The sequence below is a fragment of the Mus caroli genome, chromosome 1 (assembly GCF_900094665.2).
Source record: "Mus caroli chromosome 1, CAROLI_EIJ_v1.1, whole genome shotgun sequence".
Taxonomy (NCBI): domain Eukaryota; kingdom Metazoa; phylum Chordata; class Mammalia; order Rodentia; family Muridae; genus Mus; species Mus caroli.
The window spans coordinates 29,022,456-29,034,454 of NC_034570.1; the positions used below are offsets into that span (position 1 = coordinate 29,022,456).

The following is an 11,999-nucleotide window of genomic DNA, read 5'->3' on the forward strand; positions in this document are numbered from 1 at the left end:
CCTCACGTGAACCGGGGTTTTGATTGACGGGAGTCTGTTCTTTTGGCGGAGTCAATAACTGCTGGATGCTTAGGGCAGCCCTGTTTTATGAAAGTGAGGAGGGTGTTGTACTTTTCCCATGGTTCAGTCTGCTTATCCTACATGCATCTTCTGCTCCGTGATTGTGTACAAAATCTATCACAAAGATTACAGTGACCTGGGGCTGGAGAGATGGCTCAGCGGTTAAGAACACTGACTGCTCTTCCAGAGGTCCTGAGTTCAATTCCCAGTAATCACATGGTGGCTCACAACCATCTGTAATGGGATCTGACACCCTCTGCTGGTGTGTCTGAAGACAGCTACAGTGTATTCATATACATTAAATAAATAAATAAATAAATCTTTTTTAAAAAAAAGATTACAGTGACCGTATCAGTAGGGGTTGTCTGTTGTCAAAGCCACACCTCAGTGTCTGACATTGCAGTTACTCAGCCAAACGCTCTTTCTGTTTATTCTTTGGAGGCTTTTTTTAAAAATGACATTTATTTATTTATTTATTTATGTGCCCTGCGTGCGTCTTGGCGTGCATGGGCCAAAGGACAAGTTGCAGGAGCTCCTTCTCCCCTTCCACCTTGTGGGTCATGAGGGTTGGTGGCAAGCCACCTTGACCTGAGGCACTCTCTCACTGCCCCCAAATGAATTATTTTTAAAACCCCACTCCTCATTTTTCCCATGTCTATTCATGCGTATGTATGTATGTATGTATGCATGCATGCGTGCGTTCTATCTTATATTTATTTAAACATTCTTCTGCCTTTTAAAAACACTGCATGTTTTGTCTGAAGCTTCTGCAAAGACTGCTGGAAGACCGGAAGTCTACAGTGGAGGTGATCAAACGAGAAGGAGAGAAAATCGCTGCTTCGGCAGAGCCTGCGGACAGAGTGAAGCTCACGAGGCAGCTGAGCCTCTTGGACAGTAGATGGGAAGCACTCCTGAGCAGAGCTGAAGCAAGGTACCTAGCGGTGGCATGCTCAGGGCTGTAGGCTGGGGTAACGCTTGCCTTTACGTCCATGTCCTCCGTGTCTGTTCGTCCCGGGGCTGTGGTGCACCGGTCCCCGTTCTTCTGATGTCCTGTGGCCACCAGCCGCATCCCTGCTCATTAAGAAAGCATTTTCCCTCGCTGGTAATTCGTTCGTTTGTGTGAGACACAGTCATTCGCTACCTACCCTGCGTAAGGTACAGAGCTAGGTGTTAGCTTATGAGGATGAGCTAGACCGGTCACCTCTGTCCCCAGACAGGTGCAGATTAACAGACTCAAAGTCGATGGGAAATGAGGACAAGAGTGATGCTTTGAAGTAAAGATGCAGGGTATGATGGGAGCACATAACAGGAAGAAGTTTGGAGACAGGGAAGCAATGTCCATGATTTAAGAGAGGAGTTGGTTAGAAAGGAGTGAAGTGGCCAGTGGTCCTCTCCCTCTGGGAAAGAGAGAGGGCTAGACTGTGGCTTTTCCAGGCTCTTGCTCTCAGTTCTGTTATTACAGAGTCGCAGCCAGTGTAGCACCTCCTGTCTGCCATGATACTCCGACCGGGAGTAGCTACATGCAAGAGCAGCCAACAGAGTGATCAGGCAGACAGTAAAGCAATTCCCGCCTCTGCAGTCGTAGACTGAAGGGGGAAGGCCTTTAACTGTTGCATGCTAATAGTTTAGAATACGATGACATGGTGTTTGATGCCACACACCTTTACTGCCAGCACTCAAAAGGCAGAGGCGGGTGGATATCTGTGAGTTGCAGACCACCAGGATCTACACAGCATCCCAGGCCAGCCAAGGTTACGTAATGAGATCCTGTCACACAAACAAACAAACAAAAAATGGAAATTGTATTTTTTTTTGTCCCTGCTTCCAGTTCTATAATTCCTCTTAGCTTCACGTGAAGCTCCCTTCCCAGAGCATATTATTCCCTTAACAAACAAATCAACCTGTCAGGAAGATAGGGCAGCAGCTAGACCTCAGCACAGGACTCTCAGTCAGGAAGATAGGGCAGCAGCTACACCTCAACACAGCTGTGACTCTCAGCTTGGCTGATGAATCCGATGCCCTGCTGTGGGCCAGCACAGTCAGGAGCCTGAGAGGAAAAAGGCAGCAGGGACAGGGTGACTATAGCCAAGTGATTCTGAAAGTGCTCCACCTATTAAATATATCTGAGCTGTTGACATTTAAGCCCACAAAGTAGTAACTGTTGCTTTTGACAAATGCACTTGATACTGTGTAATGTAGCAGTCACGGTTCTTCGAGTTTTAAAATCCACTTTTTGACCATCTTGTTAGAAATAGCTTCAGTGGCTGTCGCTTCTATCGAAATTCATATTTGAAAGTGCTTAATTATAGCAAGGCCAGTCGTAAGATGTGTCTCCAGCAGTGCTTTTTGTCATTGTTTTTATTGCTGCTGCCTTTAAAAATGGTTATGATTGACAGGCATATTCTCAGCGGAGGTGGCTTTCACCCTCCATGATGTTCAGGAACAAGGATATCTTCTTTAATTTTATTTAGTGAGAGCCATTTTAACATGCCCTGTAGATGTTCGTAACTTATAGCCCAGCCTTAGGTGACTTCTGGGAAGCCGTGTTCAGTGTAGGTAGTATAGAAGGTCTGACTGAAGATCTCGTTTGGCGGTTTTACACGTTCTCCACACCTAACTGACCTCCATCTCGACAAATGTATAGGAACCGTCAACTGGAAGGGATCTCAGTGGTAGCTCAGGAGTTTCATGAGACCCTGGAGCCACTGAACGAGTGGCTCACAGCCGTAGAAAAGAAGCTGGCAAACTCAGAGCCCATAGGAACCCAGGCACCAAAGCTGGAGGAGCAGATTGCACAGCACAAGGTAAGAAGTGTCGCGTACCCGCGACTTGTGTTTGTTAGATTATGCATAATTGTGAAACTAAATTCATTTTAAAGATCATCCTTTGGTTCTGTTTACGTTTTTCATTTGTCCACCCCTTTCAGTTTTGTTCTATTTCGTTGTCTTCCTTTTTTAAACTTTGTTTAGGTCTTAGAAGATGACATCACCAATCACAACAAACAGTTGCACCAGGCCGTTAGCATCGGCCAGTCCTTAAAGGTCCTCAGCTCCAGGGAGGACAAGGATTTGGTGCAGACTAAGCTAGACTCCTTGCAAGTGTGGTACTTTGAGATTCAAGAGAAAAGTCACAGCAGGTCTGAGCTCCTCCAGCAGGCCCTGTGCAATGCTAAGATTTTTGGGGAAGATGAAGTTGAGCTGATGAACTGGCTGAATGAAGTACATGGCAAACTGAGCAAGCTCTCAGTCCAGGATCACAGCACAGAGGCACTGTGGAGACAGCAGGCTGAACTCAGGGTACCTTCATTTATTTCTTTTCTTTTGTTTCTTTCTTTTTTTTTCTCATTTCAGTTGTTATTAATTTTATCTATTATTATTGGTTATATATTATTTCGTGTCCATTATGATTTGTGTGATTCATTGAACTCACAATAGACTTTTTCTCATGTGTACACGATACCTTTAGTGACGTGAGATTTAACTTATCAGTTAGCTGGCTTTCTTGTTACTTATTCAGTGTGATTATTCTTGTATTCAACGACCCCATAAGGAACCAATACCTCCACAAAGGCAGTTTTATAAGCCCCACTGTGTGTTCTAAAAGAGAAGTGCCATGCATACTGGAAGATGAGCACAGGGAGGACCTGGGTGGAGGGAGGGAGGAGTAACGGACATTTAAAAATGCAGTGTAGTGTCTCTGCAGATCTGCCCCCTACTAAACCTTCTCTGAGGTTAACAAGTGCTCTCTCCCCTGCCTCCCCACAAATGGTACCTGTGCTTTTAGGCTCTACAAGAAGACATTCTCCTCAGGAAACAGAGTGTAGATCAGGCACTGCTGAACGGCTTAGAACTGCTCAAACAAACCACAGGTGAGATGCCTCCGGCTCGGGTTATCCACGGGCAGCATTCCGCAGCGTTGCTTAGGGAGTCTCAAGGATGAGGCCAGAAAGACAAAACCCCTTCTGGCTTTTGAGGCTGCTCTGAGACGTCGTCCTGTAGAATGGCTTGGAAATCAGTCCAGAGGGCTTCGAATGGGATCTCACTTGAGTCCTTGGTGGATGCCGTGCGTGTTACTCATAGCACAAAGCGCTTGGCATGGGCACTGGCCAGAGAAGTCTGCGCTGTAGCTACAGGAGCCTTCCCCTGCTGAAAGACTGATGACAGTCCTGTTTTGTTTTGTTTTGTTTTTAAAGTAAACTGCACCTCAACAATGCTTGTTAAGGTAGTCCACGGGTTTACTTTCTCCAAGCTTGAAGAGAGCACTAAGAAGGCAGATGCATGGCTAAGTTATTTTAGCAGTTCCTCTGGCTATAGGAAAGCCCTTATCTGTTTTGGCATGTGTGCGTGCGCACACTCGGGGCAGGTATCCTTCCTTGTGGTTAAAGGCATGCAATAAAGTGTCTAGAACTTTGATTTGGCAGTCTGAAGCTTAGGGCATAATTTACGTCTGTCTGCAAAGGAAGTAGAGGTAGATAAAGAGCCCCGGAAGTGTGAGTAACGATGAGTCAGCACAGGAAGGTTAAATATCCTCCTGACGTAACCTCCTTGTGAGCCATGACATCAGTGGCCCGGGTGCTGGCAGGTTTAGCCCTCGTCGTTCTTCAAAGACAGAAAGCTTTGTAAGGGAGATAAAACGTCTGCACGCAACTGAAGTTTCTGTAGGCCTTTCTATTGGAGTTTCTCTTTTCAGCAATCCTGGGGAAGAAGTGAGGGTATCTTTTGGGTCAGATTATCTTTAGAAAAGTGTCTCCTCATCCCCCCAAAACATATCATCAGTAGTGTCTGAAGAGACCTCTGCCCCTCACTTTTTCCTCTTCCGCAAGAAATAACACATCTTCTTGGAATTTTAGGTGATGAAGTCTTAATCATTCAAGATAAGTTGGAAGCCATTAAAGCCAGGTACAAAGACATCACCAAGTTGAGTGCCGATGTAGCGAAGACCCTAGAACATGCTCTGCAGCTCGCCGGCCAGCTGCAGTCCACGCACGAGGAGCTGTGTAACTGGCTGGACAAGGTGGAGGTGGAGCTGCTGTCCTACGAGACTCAGGGCCTGAAAGGAGAAGCTGCGAGTCAAGTGCAAGAGAGACAGAAAGTAGGCACTTGTGCATCTCCCACACATGTGTCACCTACAGGGGGTATATCTGTGAGGATTCCGAGTACAGTGACCGGTGGGGGGCGGGGCCTGCTGGAAACCAGCAGTAAAGTGACCCTTCAGGCACATGTGTCACCTAAGGGGGTGTATCTGTGAGGATTCCAAATACAGTGGCCGTGGGGGGGCGGGGTCTGCTGGAAACTGGCAGTAAGGTGACCATTCAGACAGGGCATACCGTTCCCTTTAAGAGACAGGTGACTAGAATGCAGTTTCCTGCCCAAGGTAGAATAACAAAGAAGGGAAAGGAGAAAAGGAAGATGACCACTGTATCAGAGGCAGGTAATTTGGTTGGAAAAACATTTCTGTCAGAGATGGGTAGTGTGGGGACTTTCCTGGCAATATCTAAAAAGCACACTGCCTCTCTGAGCATTCATCCCAACGTGTCGGCCGCTGATCCCATGAGTTGGGGAGGCTGTCCTCTCTCACAACACCAGCATGTCCTCACCGCAGGCCGTGTTCCTGTTGGCGTGTGACAGGCCTTGTTGCTTGACTTCTGTTAGCCGATGACTTAACATGTTAGCTGGTTTGAGTTTGTTTCTCCAAAGAGCAAATATTTATTTTCTTTTTCAAAGAGAAACTTCTGCCATGTTGACAAATGAACTATCTCCTAAACTTCTCTGGAAACACTTTTGATTTTTTTTTTTTTTTTTTTTTTTTTTTTTTTATTGCAAATCATCTTTAAATAATGGACATTCGTTTAGCTCAGATGTAACTAACCAGGCCAAGCACAGCCTTGTCAACCAGCAAAGAACCTCCACCCCCTCCCCCTCCCCCACCCTGAGAACAGAACAGAGGGAGACCTGCCCCGGCGTTTACCCATGTGTTTATATGTTCTCAAGGAACTGAAAAATGAAGTCAGGAGCAACAAAGCCTTAGTGGATTCTCTCAATGAAGTGAGCAGTGCCTTGTTGGAACTGGTGCCCTGGAGGGCCAGGGAAGGGCTTGAGAAGATGATTGCTGAGGACAACGAACGCTACCGACTGGTGAGCGACACAATCACGCAGAAAGTGGAGGAGATCGACGCTGCCATTCTGAGGTCTCAGCAGGTAGGACCAGAGCCTTGTTGCCTAGGTGCACTCAAGCTGCCCAGGGTCTTTACCTGAACAAATGTGCCTTGCTGCTGGATTCCCACTCCAGTTGCTGTGCTTCTGAAATGAACTTGGGGGTTTCAGTAGACTTTCGCCAGGCTATGTCTGAGCACCAGGGCTCTACTAATCTACACAGGGTTAGCAGGCACCTGCACCCATTACGTCACAGACAGCACCTGCCACACAGGGAAAGCCTCGTTTTCCAAACAGAATGCTCTGTGTCTACATACATGAGTGCCGCTCACACTAGTCTTATGCCTAGACTGATGTATCTGTGAGCAGTTTGAATTCGTATACAGGTTGGTATCTACTGTCCCATGGTCATGCTTTTGTATGCAAAGAGAAAGTCTCTGTTTTTAAAAAGGAAAGAGTTTTCTTGGTTGATGTAGAGTTTTTTCCAAAGATGACTAAAGGGGGAAAAAATTATAGTTTCTGACCTGCCTGTGGCTCACACAGTTTCTACTCCAAAGTTTCAGAGAATTCTGCTGTTAGCCACAACCCTGTGGAAAATGGTGAGCAGCGAAGACAGTCCTGGGAATGGAAAGTTTAACTTCTATCCTTGTGGATATTTACATTTAAGTTGTGAGGTCCCTGTTGCAAACTCTGCAGGGGGTCATGCGGGTTTGTAGGATACCTCCAGCAGGAGATGTGCGACCGACCGACCTCTTCGGTCACACCAGGCAGAAGCAAGAAGCACACTCAGACTGTGGGAGGGGGTCTCCGAAGCCGGGTTCCTAGCATTGTGTAATCGTAATTTGTAGGTTCTAAAGCTGCATGCCCTGCCCGTCCTTTAATACACCAGTCAAGGGTCACAGAGGCTGGTGGAAGACCAGGCTAGCTCCCTGCCTAGGACATTTCTGTGAGGCGCATTCATGCCCGAGGAATGTGTTTGCCTGCCTGTTTTCCAGTTTGCAGGAATCTGTGTGCTTCATTGTTGTAGGAAAGTGGGTATGTTTATTCGTGAAGTTGATTCAGCTATTTTAAAATACCGGATTTTTTTTTTTTCATGAAAATTTATTTGAACATTTCAGGGCTGGCACCCAAGCCTTCTCTGAGTAACAAGACAAATATTGTGTCCTTTGGGAGCGGGGTTTTCTTGAGCACTTGACTGTGTTCAGTTAGCTGAATGATACAAGACAGACACAGACTGAATGACAGGTTGAGTTCACATTGCTTAGCACACCCTGGAGCTTGCCCAGTCACTAACTACAGATCAGCTACCATAAGAAATGTTTGCAAGTGTTTCCCAAAGGTTTGGTTTTAAATTTAATCAGGTTAATGTCATAGTTCTTGAACCTAAAATATCAAAATGTGTCCTTAGAGAAAACAATATTGGCCAGGCATGATGATCTAGATCTTTCATGCCAGCACTCCAGAGGCAGACAGATGGATCCCTTCCTGGTTTTTATATGGATTTAAACTTGATTTTATTTGCCTGTATCCATTTTCAGTGTGGCAGCAACAACTGGGGGTGTAGGACTAGGGGAGACAAAGCCCCACGTCCCCTTGGGCTCTAAGGCATGTGCCTCATTTTCATTAGGTGGGGCTGGCCATTCCAGCTCTCTGCACAGCCTCTCCTGATAGCACAGTGAGGGAGGCCATGATGGTCTAACACTGGGTGTCAAGGAGGAAACCCTGACTCCTCACTGTGTCTGTTAGTTATGATGCCAGTAAGATATAGCAAAGGAAAAGTGCGTCAGCATCGTTACTTCGAGGCAGGCTGAGGTATGGACTCCACATCACTCTCCGTTTACACTGTAGGATGAGTCTTAGCTTTGGGCCAGTGGGAATAAAACTTTGTACCCTGTTTAACATCATCACCCCGGAAGGGATATGGTCAGACTCAAGGGTGAAACCCTAGGCTCTTCATGCCGCCTCTCTTGGCATGAGTGCGGTGGCATGTGATTGGCTTGGAGTGGGTATTGTATGTTAACTGCCTCACTAGGCTGCCTCGTCCCATGTTCTTTGGCTAGAGAGAACAGGATTCTCCCAGGCCTGTGTCTGCACCCATTGGTGTGTAAGGGTAGTCTGTCCATTCTGTATCTAACCTTGGATAGGTGAGGCTCTAAGAAATAGCAGAGAACGTATCACCCTTGGAGTATTGATCCCCAGGACACAAGGTTCAAAGCACTCTGCCTGGCTCTAAACGCTGTAGCTGCATGACCATATGCCATGCTTGGGGGTTTTAGATGTACTTCTGTTGGAATGAGAAAATTTGGTCTGTTCTGTCTTCTCGAGTGTTTACATTGTGTTAATGTAGAGTCCTTTTTTTATTGGTTATTTTATTTATTTACATTTCAAATGTTATTGCCTTTCCTGGCTTCCCCTCCACAAACCCTCTATCCCATGCACCCTTCCCCTACTTCTCTGAGGGTGCTCACCCACCCACCCACTCACTCGCGCCTCCCCACCCTGACATTTCCCTATGTAGAGTCTTTAAAGTAGAATTACTTTATAACTTATTTTTGAGCTCTGCCCATCTCTTTTCCTACCTAATTACCCTCCCCTACTCCCACCTGGATTTCCAGCAGGGCAGTCACTAAATTACCAACAGTATTAACTCCGGCTTTTACTTTCCCCTGACTACTCTGGACTTTAACATCCTCTACCAGGCTATGAATTTCTGGTACACTAAGGAAGAAAAACTCAGACATCTATGAATGACTACGAGTACATTCAAAGTCCGGGGTTCCATGGGGCGTTTACATGTTGTGCACGAGTTGTCTGAGCACATTCTTCACACGTGGGTACAGATATGTACACACACATTGAGACATAAACCCCTACAATGAGGAAATGGTAGTGTTTCATTATTTTATCACGGAACTGTGTGCTTGGACGGCACAGCACTCCCTGCCCTTCCGAGAATTGATGTCACAGGAAAAAAGTTATTTAAAATGGTATCTACTGTCAGCTTTTCTGGCAGTTAATGTTTGGGATGTAAGATGCCTGAAAAGGCCGCCATGGCACCCGCCATCCTTACATCCTAACTGTGATGTCACGGTATGGCAGAGCTAAGAGCTTGTAGACAGAGTTCTCTTAAGATGCTATGGAAAGAGAAACTGAGAGTCTCCAATTAGGAAGCAGGGTATTTAGAAGTCACACAAATAGGTAATATTTCTGGCACCAGCCACAGGAACCTGCTAACCTAATTATTATCTTTTGTTTAGTTTGAGCAAGCGGCAGATGCCGAGTTATCCTGGATCACTGAAACACAGAAGAAATTAATGTCTCTGGGTGACATCAGGCTTGAGCAAGACCAGACCTCTGCTCAGCTGCAGGTTCAGAAGGTGAAGAAATGCATTTTCAGTCTCTGTCTGCGTTACGTGTCGCCAGGCTCCAAGTCTAGAAAACATATCCATGTGGTTTTGCTTTCCAAGACCCTGTCCGTATAACTTGCTATTTTCAGCTACTTTGCTCGCCTTCACTGAATCACACCATGTCTTTGTATTTTGCCTTTGTTCGGTAAATCCCAGGCTTTCACCATGGATATTTTGAGACACAAAGACATCATTGATGAGCTTGTTACGTCTGGGCATAAAATCATGACCACATCCAGTGAAGAGGAGAAGCAGTCAATGAAGGTATCACCTTGTCTGAATGCTGGCAGGAAACTCCAGATGAATAGTATCCCCTGAGCATCTGCCGAGCAAGCGCTGAATTCTAGGATACTTGAGACTTTGTATCTGCAGCTGCTGTTTCAGCAACAGAATCATTACATTTAAGTCAGGCATCTTTTAAGGTTACAGAATAGCCATAAGAGACATGTCCCCTACAGGACCATCTCTATTAACACATCTGAGCTGTTAAAGTTTCCTTGACTGACCCAGGTTGAACATTTAACAGATTCAGTCAGTATCAACTGTAGTGTTGTTACGATGGCATGCTGGCTTATGTCAGTTACAAGGTATGGATGGCATCTATGGGTTATAGGCTCCCAGAACATTTGTAACTTTTAAGCTGAAACTAAACCCAAAATACATAGATCTTCATTCTGTGTGACGTTACTCACTGGAAGCCAGTAGGGGAACAGTGAGCTAAGTAGCTAAGGAAACAGTAGGTATCTGTAGTTTTACTAATTCTGCAGACTGAGAGAAAACCATCCACAGGTAATAGTGGTTAGCTCCACTTCTATACAGACATCTTGGAGAGCTTAAAGAAATGATGGCATGCTAATGCTTATGGTAAATACAGGCCCCAAATAAAGATATATAAATATCCATACCTCAAATTACATTTTAGATAAAATACATTCTCTTTCAGGCAGAGCATGAATAAAATTACAGATTATCCGTACCCTACTTTGATTTTGTGCAGTTAATTTTTATGTTAAGTTGACTTTTGTTTTTATGACTCCATTTGTGAAAGATAATCTTTCCTTAGATCATCATGTAACTGTTGGTAGACTTGTGTGAGACTTGCTTTCTAACCCTGAGAACGTTGTAAGAGTACTAGAGAGTTCTGCTTCTTGTATCTTAGTGCCTGCACGTAAAAACCAGAGTGTTCTCTCTTATTAACATGAACGTGTGCATAGAGACAGTTAATCTGAACAGATTTCGTTCATTTATTTATTCATTTCACATACACCTGCCCTCCCTGTGCCAAACGTACAGAACTGGTCAAAACATAACTAAGCCACAGCTGCCGTCCTGACAAGTGTGTTTTCTCGTCTTGCTTTCTAGAAAAAGCTGGACAAGGTACTGAAGAAGTACGATGCCGTCTGCCAGATCAACTCAGAGAGGCACCTGCAGCTGGAGCGGGCACAGTCCCTCGTTAGCCAGTTCTGGGAGACCTATGAGGAACTTTGGCCCTGGCTAACGGAAACACAGCGAATCATCTCTCAGCTGCCTGCCCCAGCTCTGGAGTACGAGACTCTGAGGAGACAGCAAGAGGAGCACCGGGTGAGAACGGGAGGCTGAGCCCTAGAGCGGAATGGAGGGCTCCAGTGGGATATCTAAAGTGCTGCTACACACCCTACAGAGACCGGGCATCGTAGCAGTGCTGTGGTGTGTGTGGTCAGCACTCTCTCGCAGCTGGGTACCTGTCACACACTGTACAAATGATCCCCGTACCAACTTTCTTAGAATAGTGCACACCACAGCCCATCCGGGTAGGAAAAGGAACAGCATTTTAACGTGCTAGCGACGTGAGCTTTTGAGATGCTTCCAACCATGTACATTGAATGCATCCGACATATGTATATGTTGACTGTGTCCTATGCTCGATATATTATGTAGTGGTCAGAGCCATCTAAAGTATCAGAAACCAGAGTAGAAGTGGACAGAGGAGCCATCATGCACGCAAAGCCCCTGAGTACTGAGAAAATGTACAATGCCATGCATCTGTCAAATTGACAGGATCAAGAAAGCTAGCGGCCGTCATCCCCACCTCCACTCTGTAAAACGCTGAGTCGGTGACTTAGGTATATGAAGCGTACATGGGACTCTGGCATCAGGAAGCCCTCCCTTTAAGAGATGCTTAACTGTTAGCACCACTAGAAACTTAGAAGAGTGTAGTTGGGCGAGGGCTCACATCTCAGAAGATCTAGAGTCCTTAACATTTCTAGACTTCAGAACCTAGTCGTTCTCCTTGGTCTGTACCAGTGTATTCTGAAGCTAGTCGGGAGGGGGTAAAAACCAACCCAGGAGATGTGACAATGTATTTTAAAAGATATGATAAACTTGTTGGTTTTTTTTTTTT

The 11,999-nt window shown here is 45.7% G+C and overlaps 1 protein-coding gene across 4 annotated transcripts in view; it reads left to right on the forward strand.

Moving 5' to 3' along the window:
- The window catches only part of Dst (dystonin), a 398,187-nt gene that overhangs the window by 332,179 nt on the left and 54,009 nt on the right, over nt 1-11,999 (forward strand). For all 4 annotated transcript variants that reach the window (XM_029481652.1, XM_021175158.2, XM_029481658.1 and 1 more), the window contains 9 exons: nt 825-991; nt 2,705-2,864; nt 3,030-3,356; nt 3,844-3,928; nt 4,910-5,151; nt 6,051-6,257; nt 9,470-9,589; nt 9,776-9,883; nt 10,982-11,200. In XM_029481652.1, the coding sequence (XP_029337512.1) occupies nt 825-991; nt 2,705-2,864; nt 3,030-3,356; nt 3,844-3,928; nt 4,910-5,151; nt 6,051-6,257; nt 9,470-9,589; nt 9,776-9,883; nt 10,982-11,200 (1,635 nt within the window). The remainder of the gene's footprint in view (nt 1-824; nt 992-2,704; nt 2,865-3,029; nt 3,357-3,843; nt 3,929-4,909; nt 5,152-6,050; nt 6,258-9,469; nt 9,590-9,775; nt 9,884-10,981; nt 11,201-11,999) is intronic.